We start from the raw sequence: 11,257 nt of genomic DNA on the forward strand, positions 1-11,257 counted from the left end.
AAATCAATTTTTTAAACTGCAAATTTAACTATTTCATTTTTGTTTGAAAAATAATCGTTTTGAGTTTAAAATTAATCCTTTTCGTTCAAAATTAACTTTCTGCTGAAAATTGAACTATTCTGTAGAAAATTAGACTCTTTTGCTTCAAATTAAAATAATCTGTTACAAATTATTAATTTTTCATAATTTGTTTAAGCAACAAATTAACCTATTTCATTATTTTGTTAAAAAATCATCGTTTTTAGTTTAAAATTCATCCATTTGATTCAAAATTAACTTCTTTGTTGAAAATTGAACTATTTCCTAGAAAATTAGTTTTTTTTTGCTTCAAATTAAACAAATTCTTTTTTTTTTAATAAATTTTCCTAACAACAAATTTACCTATTTCATTTTTTTTAATTGTTTGCTTTTAGTTTAAAAGTCATCTTTATTTCTAAAACTCAACTGTTTTTTGTTTGTTTTTAATTCGTCTTTTTGGATAGAAAATTCGTTCCTCTTGATAAAAGATTTATATTTTTTGGTAAAAAAATTCTTGGTTTAAAATTCAATTCTTTTATAAAAATGTTGGTTAAATATCTAACTGTTTTATTGAAAATTTCTGTCTTTTAGAAGAAAATGAATTTTTTTGTTCAAAATAGCGTTACGTAGTTTTTGAATGGCCTTTTACAGAAATAATAACAATTTCCTTTTTATTGAATTGGATTTTTTCTCTTATTTTTTTCAAAGCAAGGTTATAAAATATAATTTGAGTTAAGTTTATAACTTTTATTGTTAAGGATGTGAATATTTTATTATTGGCAGTAAATAGTGCATAACTTGCGATTTGTAGATGCCCCTAAAAAAATTTGTATTTATGAACCCATAAAATAAACCAAAGTTTATGGGTTCCCAGTACTCGTAAAATATTGTGTCCGGGATTTCAATTGTTCTTTTGTGCATCCTAAGAAAAGGGCCTCTCAGTATTTTTATTGATAAAAATTTAGAATTCTTTACTTTCCATTTTTTCAAAATTGCAAGTTTTCAAATTTAAAATATAGTTATAAAATTTAATACTTGAATTTTTTACCATAAAGTTGAATTTTCAAACAAATGATCGAATTTTCAAATAAGAAAGAACTTCAACCAAAACCAATTACATGTTTAAAACAAAGAGTTTGAATTTTCAACCAGGAACTTTTCTACCAAACAAGAATAATTTTTTATCATGAGGCACAAATTTTCTACCCAAAAAGACAAATATTCAACAAAATAGATAAATTTTCGGAAAAAAGATTACTTTTCAACCAATTTTTGACCAAGAATGATTTTTCATTCAAGAAAGGAAATAAATTTTAACCAAATTATTTAATTTTCAAGCTAAAAAGCTGAATTATTTTTAAAATAGTTTAATTTTCAACAAAAAGTAAATTTTCAACCAAATTGTTGAATTTGAAACTATAACCGATCAATTTTAAACCAAAAATAGAATATTTCAATTGGCAGTTCAAAAAAATTGATTTGCAACAACAGCCAAATAATTTATAATAATCTATTAGTAATTTAAACAAAAAAGACGAATTTTCTACGAAAAAGTTAAATATTTAACTCGCAAATATGAATTTTTATCAAAAAAATTATTCTGCAATCACACAGTTGAAGTTTAAACTAAAAACGATAAATCTTTAAACAAAAATGGAATAGTTCAACTTTCAGTTCAAAAACTTAATTTTCAAAAAAATAAAATAAAACAATATAATTTAATTTTACTCCAAAACGAAAAAATTTTTTACAAAACAACTTTTTTTTTACTAAATTTGCAATAGTTTAATTTCCAGTTAAAAAAATTAATTTCGAACGAAAAAAAATTACAACAATATAATTTATTTTTTGGCGAATACAAAATTTTTTTAATGAAAACGATCAATTTTGAGCCAAAAATGGATCTGTTCAATTTTCAGTTTATTATTTTCTTTCAAAAATTAGCTTTTAACTTCAAAAAAAATTTATAATAAAAAAATTTTTTAAACATATATTTTTCAAATAACTAGTTGAATGTTAATCTAAACACGAATAATTTTCAACAAAAAATGAATAGTTCAACCTGCAGTTCAAAAAATTAATTTAAAATATTTAGAACAAAATAATTGAACTTTACGCCAAAACGAAGAATGTTCTTCAAAACGATACGTTTTTAACCAAAAATTAAATATTTTAATTTGCAGTTAAAAAATTATTTTTCAAACAAACAAAAAATACAGCAAAATAGAATTTTGAGCAAAAGACACGAATTTCCTACAAAAAACTTGAATTTTCAATTAAAAAATTTGAATTTTCTATAAAAAAATTTGAATTTTCTACAAAAAAGGTATTTTTCAACCAAATAGTTGAATTTTCAACAATAACCAATCAAATTTAAAACAAAAATAAAATAACAGATAGATAGAGAATTGATAAATAAAAATGCAGTTCAAAAAATGATTTATATTTTCGAGTTAGGAATTTAATATTTTATAGAAAAGTTGTCTTTTTGTATTCTCACCTTAGCGAGAAGATATTTTTTATATGTGAAAATCGAGTTTAACGATTTTTTTACTTAAAATTCAATTCCTTTGTTGAGATAATTAATCGTTTTAGTTAGGGATTTTCTTTTTTTTATTTCTCTAGAAAATTTAAGTTTTAGGTTGAAAAAATATTTTGTAAAAATTTCGTCCCTTTGTTATCAAAAATAATGGTTTAATTTGCAATTGAAAAAATTATATTAAACAAATATATTACAACAAAATAGCAGAGTTTTCAGTTAAAACAGATAAATTTTTCACAAAAGCACTGAATTTCTAGCCCCCAATTATGAGTTTAAAAAAAAATTTAATTTTTCAGTTAAAAAAATTAATTTTCAAAAGAAGAAATATTGAACAAAATAGATAAGTGTTAAACCAATAGAATAAATTTCTAACAAAGTATAATATATCAATTTTCAATGAAACATTAATTTTGAATTTTGAACTATAGACGGTCAATTTTGCCTTACGAAATTTTATTTTGAACTAAAAATAAAAAATAATTTTCAACGAAATATACGAGTCTTCAATAAAATAATAGAAATTTTCAACGAAATTGTTGAATTCTCAACTAAAGCAGATCAATTTTCGATTAAAAATGGAATATTTAAATTTTCAATGAGAAGTTTAATAGTTTAATTTTCAACAAGAAATTTAAATTATCGAATAAATATTATAATTTTTAATCAAAATTGATCAATTTGGAATCAAAAATATAGTAATAAACTTTTCAAGTCTAAAAGTTTCGTAAAAAGGGGGAATAGGGGAAAGAGTGTGAAGTCCGTATTTAAATGCTTCACTTGTAAAATATAATCACTAATTTTCATTTTTTCAAGTATTACAAAAAATTGTTATCCAAATTTATATTCAATTGTTTTCAATTGATTTGAATTTATTTATTAAAAATTTAGAATTCTTAATCTTTAATCGTTTAAAAACTGACACATTTTAAATTTGAAATATATAAATTCACTATATTTTTCTAATGAAAAATTTTCAAATAAAAAATAAAATCGACTCACCTCTTTCAGTCGTTTGACTTTCATATTATCTTGTCTTACTCTATTCCAGAGTAACATTTTCCGACTCTTTCGATGTCCAGAAACCTTTTTCTTAGTGATCCTGATATCGGAATCAACATCAGCAATCTCACGATATTCGCTCGTTGTAGAATGCGTCACTTCCGGTGTCGTTTTCGTCGGACTTCTGAAAAACGTCGGGGCCACTGACGATATAAAAATTTGTCATAAATCTCAAAAAACGAACACCTTTCAGGCTTCGGCGTGAAGGTTCCTCTCGACGTTAGAAAACTTATCAGATAAGGTGCCAACCATTTTTCCGGATTTTTTTTCAGTGTACCCGTTGAATCACTGAGAAAAAAAATCCGTGAGATCCGAGCTGAGCTCGGATCTCACATGTGGAAAACACTTGCCCCGGCAGGGATCTCGGCATTTGAGAGCCAAGCTGCGCAAGTTCGGGTAACTTACAAAGATTACATGGAATATAGGAAATTCATGATGGAAGATCATTATGTAAAAAAAAATTATAAAATAATCAGTATTGGAATAAATAATACTAGAATATTTAGAACCCTTGAAAATACATTTTAAAAAGTATACATCATTTGAAACTCCTTGAATATAATTTAAATAAAATTGATTCATTAAAGTTCGCAGAAAATCCGTTCAAATGCCAAAAAGTCTTTGAAATTTCTTGAAATCTGTGAAAAACGTGAAAATCGGTTTAAAAAATGATCAAGAATTTTAAATCTCTTGAATATTAAATTTTAAATATTAAATAAATATTAAATTTTTGTTTTACAAGTTATCTTCTTTAGTTTTTTTTTTAGTTATAAAATAAACTATTTTCTGAAAATTCATTTTTGGTAGAAAGTTTAATTTTTGATTGAAAATTAATAGTTTTCTTTAAAAATGAATATTTTTGTTTTCAATTTCATTTTTCTGGTAAAAAATTCAAGTATTTGAATGAAATATTCATCATTTTAGTTGAAAACTAATCACTTTGGTTGAGTTTATTTTTTCTTTTTTTTGTGGAATGATAATTTATTTAACTGAAAGTGCAACAGTTCCATTTTTCGTAAAAAATGGATATTTTTTAGTTTGAAAATTCAACTATTTTGTTCAGAATATTTGTTATTGAAAATTCAAGTATTTTGTTAAAAAGTGTCTTTTTTATGTAAAATTAATTTCTTCGTTTGAAAATTAATATCTTTGTTTGAAAATTAACCATTCTGGTTGAAAATTCAAGTGTTCAAGTTAAATATTCATCATTTCAGTTGAAAATGCATCACTCTGGTTGAAATTAATTAATTTTTTTGTAAAAAATTCATGTTTTAACTGAAATTAAAACTATTCCGTTTTTTTGTTCAAAATTGATATTTTTTAGTTCCAAAGTTCCTATTTATAACTATTTGGTTTACATTTTTTGTTTTTTTTTGTTTCTTAAATATTCATGTACTTTGTTAAAAATTTGTCTTTTTAGACGGAAAATTAAATATTTGATTAAAAATTAATTTTTTGCTTGAAAATTAATATTTCTGTCTTATTCTGTATAATTTACAATTAAATATTCATAATTTTAGTTGAAAATTTATTTATTTGGTTGGCATTTTTTTTGTGCGGAAAAATAATTTTTCCAATTGAAAGTCAACCATTCCTTTTTTGGTTAAAAATTAATCTTTTTTATAGAAAAATTGAACTATTTGGTTTGAAATATTTGTAGTTGAAAATTCATGCATTTTGTTGAAAAAGTTTTTTCTTATGGAAAATTAAATTCTTGATTGAAAATTAATATTTTTGTTTTAAAATTAATTATTATGATTGAAAATTTAAAGGTTCCAGTTAAATATTCACCATTTTAGTTGAAAATTCATCATTTTGGTCGAAAATTATTATTTTTTTTTTGTAAAAAATTAATTTTCTGACTGAAAATGCAACTATTCCATTTCTTGTTCAAAATTGATATTTTTTAGTTTCAAATTTACTATTTATAAGTATTTGGTTGAAATTTTTCTTTTTTTTTTGTTTCTTAAAAATTCATTTATTTTGTTCTAAATTTGTCTTTTTAGATGGAAAATTAAATTCTTGATTGAAAATTAATTTTTTTGTTCGAAAATTAATATTTCTGTCTTATCCTGTATAATTTCCAATTAAATATTCATCATTTTAGTTGAAAATTTATTTATTTAGTTGACATTTTTTGTGTGGGGAAAACAAATTTTTTTGATTGAAAAGGCAACTATTCCACTTTTGGTTAAAAATTATTCTTTTACATAGAAAAATTCAACTATTTAGTTTGAAATATTTGTTGTTGAAAATGCTTGCATGTTGTTAAAAAATTGTTTACTTTTATGGAAAATTAAACTCTTCATTGAAAATTAATATTTTTATTTTAAAATTATTTATTCTGATTGAAAATTTAATTGTTCCAGTTAAATATTCACCGTTTAAATTGAAAATTCATTATTTTAGTTAAAATTTATTTTTTGTAAAAAATTAATTTTCAACTGAAAATGCAACTATTCCATTTTTTGTTCAAAATTGATCCTTTTAGATTACAAATGTACAATTTAGAAATATTTGGTTGAGCTTCTTTTTGTTTTGAAATTAAGATTTCTGTCTTATCCTGTATAATTTCCAAATAAATATTCATCATTTTAGTTGAAATGTTTTTTCTATGATTGAAAATTATTTTTTTGCGTGAAAAACTAATTTTTAAACTGAAAAGGCCACTATTCAATTTTTGGTAGAAAATTCATCCTTTTAAAGTTGAAAATTCAAATTTTTTTTAATTCATTAATTTTGTTAAAAAATTGTCTTTTATAAGGAAAATTAATTTTTTTAAAGTAGTATTTTGGTTTTAAAATTAATCATTCTGGTTGAAAATGCAAGTATTCCAGTTAAATATTCATCATTTGAGTTGAAAATTCATTTTTTTTATTGAAAATAAAACTACTTAGTTAAAAGTTTAACTTTTTTTAAAGTTCATATTTGTTGTTTAAAATGATCTATTCAAGTTAAATATTCATCAATTTAGTTGAAAATTTATTACTTCGGTTCAACATTTTTTTTGTTGAAATTAAAGTTTTTTAATGATAATTTCAGTATTCCAGTTTTGGTTTGAAACTGACGTCTTTTAATTCAAAACTCAACTATTTGGTTTAAAACTGAAGTTTTTGAGTAGAAAATTAAACTATTACGATGAAAATTCCTGTATTTTGTTAAAAAATCGTCCTTTTTGGTAGAAAAATAATGTTTTTGGTTAAAAAAACACAAATAATCTATCTTTTTGCAAATGTAATTCTTTAAATTATTATTCAAATTCATGGACTTTACGAGACAAATTTAAGCAATAATTAATCATGTTTTTATTATTATGTGATTATTTAATTAATCGATGCTGCTAATACGTTTGAGAATATTTTATAATATAATTTGCCAAAGCTTTCTAAATTAAAGATACTAATTGAATCCCTAAAAACTGAAAAATAATTATAATAAGCTCCCAAAATTTATACATATTCCCAGTCAATTGTTTAAAAAAAGCGAAATATTTCAATGGCTTTGTACTAAGAAAAATGACACCCAGAAAATATCTGAAATTGTAACGGAATTTTTTTCGAGGATTTGAGTAGAGCAAAATTTTTGAAAAACTTTTTCAATGATTTAAGTAGAGCGAAATTTTCGAAAAAAATTTTTTATACATTGAAAATAAGTTTGTTAGCTGATTTTTAATGTAGATATTAACATTGCTATCTTAATTAATTAGAAATTAGAGGGGGAAAAATGTAAGCACCCAATTGCTTAAGATTTCTAATGTCAAAAGGAATCTTAACACCAAATTGCATGTTTTTGTCACAATTTGAGCCAAATTTGCAATAGCTTCAGTGTACTTTTTCGACTAGTAGATTCAATAATTAAAAAATGATTTTATAATCAAATTGTATTATAGAATTCATATATACCTCATCGAATTAAACTTCATCATTGTTCACTCTCAGCGTTTAGAGCCACTGCGAAGTTTGCTGTCGAACGCAGCTCGGATCTCACGATTTTAAAACAAAATTTTACAATAAATTTGCAATTTATAAGAAAAATATGAGGAAGAATATAAAATGTAATATAAAATTATCAAAAATGTATAGAATATATGAAAATAGAAATATTTAGAGAAACAAACTATTCAATTGTGTGTTTAAAAGTTACTTGTTTTAGTTGAAAATTCGTATTTTTTAAAGTGAAAATTAATCTCATTAGTTGAAAATTCATCTGTAGGGTATATAATTAATTTCTCTGGTTAAAAATTTTACTGTTTTCTTAAAAATCCGTTTTTCGGGTTAAAAATTAATTTTTTCCAATTAAAAATTCAGCGGATCCATTTTTTGTTCAAAATTGATCTTTTTAGCTAAAAATTCATGTATTTTCTTTAAAAAGTTTGTTTTTTTAGTAGAAAATAAATTTTCTTGGTTACAATATATTTTCGAAAAATCGATCTTTGATTCAAAATTAATTTTTTTTAAATGTTAAATTAATTACTCGACCTTTGTTTGAAAAGTAATCTTTATAGTTGAAAATTCATCTATTTGGTTAAAAACTGATGTATTTTGTCAATAGTTAATTTTACTGGTAGAAAATTGTTAATGTTCGTCGTTGAAAATTCATTTTCGTGGTTAAAAAATTCATCATTTTTGTTGAAAATATATTTCTTTGATCGAAAGTTGATTTATTTTGTTCAAAATTCTTCTTGTTTGTTTGAAAACATTTTTTTAACTGAATGTTTAACTATTTCATGTTTAATTTAAAATGCACATTCTTAAAATTCAACTGTTTTGTTAAAAATTCCTATACACAATTATATGAAAATTTATATATTTCGTGGAAAAATAATTTTTTAGATACAAAATTTGTTTGTTAAAAACAGAATTATTCTGTTGAAAATTCTTCATTTGTTGCTTAAAAAATATTCTTCATGGCTAACAATTAATATATTCAAATTTTGGTTGAACAGTAATCTTTTTTAGTTCAAAATTTAACTATTTGGTTAAAAATTCATCTTTTTGATTAAAAATTCGTCTTTGTTTGTACAAAATTAATCTTCTTAGTCTATTTCTTTAGTTGAAAATTCAAATATTTTGTTGAAATTTAGTTTCTTTTTAAATAAAAATTATGTTTTTAAACTGAAAATTCAACTTGTTCAATTTGTTCAACGAAAATGATAAGTCTTTCACTAAAAAAGATGAATTTTTAACCAAACTATTAAATTTTTAATTAAAAAGTTGAATTAGTAACAGAAACAAGAATTTTCAGCAATGAAGATTAATTTTCTACTAAAAAAGACGAATTTTCAACTAAAAACGTAAATTTTATATTTTAAATCAAAGGTGAAATAGTAATTTTTATGTAAGAAAATTAATTTTCAATCGATAATGACAATTTTTTAACGAAATAGTTCAATTTTAAACTAAAAAAGCATAAATAAATCTACTAAAATGATAAATTTGTAAGGAAAAAGATCAATTTTTAAACGAATCTTCAACAAAATTTATGAGTGTATAAATAAAGAGATTAATTTTCAATGAAAATGGTGAATCTTTTTCCCAAAAATGAATTTTTAACCAAATAGATGAATTTATAACCTCAAGTATAAATATCCTATCAGGAGGATTATTTTCTACCAAAAAGACGAATTTTCAACACAATAAATAAATTTTCAGTCACAGAAATAAATTTTTAACGAAAATGATGAAAGTTTCAGCGAAAAAAATGAACTTTTAAACGAAATATTGAATTTGTAACTAAAAAGTTGAATTTCTAACAAAAAAAGTGAATTTTCAGCCACGAAGATTAATTTTCTCAAAAAAATTAACTTTTAAAAAAATACATTAATTTGCAACCAAATAGTTGAATTTTCAACCACAAAAGGTTACTTTTTAGACAAACTGCGAATAATTAATTCGACATTTAAAAAAATTAACTTTCAATCAACCAAAGAACGAGTTTTCAACCAAATATTCTAACCAGGAAGATTAATTTTCTACCAAAAAACACCAATTCCAACAAAATACACGGTTCACCTAAAGGATAAATTTTGAACTAAAAATGGAACCGCAAAAACTTCAATTGCAAAAATTATTTTTCAATCCAAAAAACGAATTTTTCACAAAACAGTAATATTTTCAACCAAACAATGGAATTATATAACAAAAAGATGAATTTTCAACCAACAAGATTAATTTTCTCCTAAAAAAAGTAACTTTTAAACACACAATAGAATAGTTTTTTTCCTTAATATTTCTATTTGCATATATTCCATACATTTTTTATATATTTGTTTTTAATGTTATATTATTTCTCATTTTATTCTTCAAAATTGTGAATATTATTATAAAATTTAGTTTGAAAATCGCGCGCTTATCATCACTTCTGGTTCCGGTTTAAACGTAGTCCAGTTAGACCGGAAGCAAGCGTGCGCGCGCACGCCCGAGCACACACGTTCCTTCGCAACCACCTCTCTTCCAGACCGACCGTTTTTCCGCTTGTGAGATCCGAGCTGCACTCGTCAGTTTTCACAGTAGCTACAATCCACTCCCTGCCTACATCGATATAAAAATAATGAAAATAAACTCACGTCGATTCTGCTGCAATTTCCTGATCCTCCTTTAATGTTGGCTTCGTTTTCGGTATTCCTTTTTTAGTTGTATTATGATTATGATTCTTCAAAAAATGATTAATTTCGTCATCGCCATTCAAAAATAGAGAATCTTCCGAATTTCGTTCTAGGACAGATCTCTTTCGCTTTGCATCAGAAATATTTCTGGTATCAGAGAAATTTGGCAACATTGCTGGTGTCGTAGCTGCGTCTTTTTGTTTTTCAAGTGGCTTTTCCTTTTCAGAATCATTTAAAGTTTCTCGTATGCACTTTTCCAGGTCTTGACCTCGTTTGGCTTCAACTTTTCGAAGAGTCATCAAAATCTCTTCGAGATCTTTTTCGGAAGTGCTGGCTGTTTCCGGTAAGTCAAGTAAACCAGAGGACCCAGTGGGTGAACCGGAAACTTGATAATCGTCGCTATAGTTGGGAGATTCGTCATCATAATAATCAAAATATTCCATATCAAGATCCTCTTCATCATTTTCTTCCTCTGCATAAAGCTGGTTGTATGACAGTAGTGAATTCCAATTTTAATATAATCAGGGAGCGAATTAGAGACACTGTGAAGTTAGCTGACAAGTGCAGCTCGGATCTCTCATGCGAGATCCGAGCTGCATTAGGTGGATCGCGCATGTGAGATCCGAGCTGCGATCGTCAGATAACTTCTCAGTGGCTTTGATTCGCTTCCTGAGTATAGTAAAGAATATTTCGGCATTGGAACTAATGGATTTTATAGACAAAATAGTATTTGATCATGAAAATATGTTTTCGGGATATTACTTATTTTTATAAACGAATGCATATTGTGAATATTTTCAGGAAAAATGGGATTCGTTTTCTTTTAATTTTCACATTTTCAAGTCGATGAATTATTTGCTTTTTAAGTTTTACCTCCTTCAACCTGGACAATTTTTTAACAATAATTCCCCCCCCCTTTTTAATAAAAAAATCGCTGTTAAAAATTGTTTTACTTTTTTAATCAAAAAAATGGTTTTTGTTTTTAATCTTTCCCTTTTTTAGACCAATAATATATTACAAATATTATAAATATT

The 11,257-nt window shown here is 24.0% G+C and overlaps 1 protein-coding gene across 2 annotated transcripts in view; it reads right to left on the bottom strand.

Moving 5' to 3' along the window:
* The window catches only part of LOC117168176 (protein eiger), a 50,387-nt gene that overhangs the window by 18,508 nt on the left and 20,622 nt on the right, over window positions 1–11,257 (bottom strand). Inside the window, exons 3-4 of one of the 2 annotated variants that reach the window (XM_033353624.1) lie at window positions 10,185–10,705; window positions 3,560–3,740 (exon numbers count right to left, since the gene is read on the bottom strand). In XM_033353624.1, coding sequence (XP_033209515.1) covers window positions 3,560–3,740; window positions 10,185–10,705 — 702 coding nt within the window. Of the gene's footprint in view, window positions 1–3,559; window positions 3,744–10,184; window positions 10,706–11,257 lie in introns of both variants that reach the window. The other variant, XM_033353623.1, reaches the window with a different exon arrangement.

Source organism: Belonocnema kinseyi, chromosome 2 (genome assembly GCF_010883055.1).
Source record: "Belonocnema kinseyi isolate 2016_QV_RU_SX_M_011 chromosome 2, B_treatae_v1, whole genome shotgun sequence".
In the NCBI taxonomy this organism is placed as follows: domain Eukaryota; kingdom Metazoa; phylum Arthropoda; class Insecta; order Hymenoptera; family Cynipidae; genus Belonocnema; species Belonocnema kinseyi.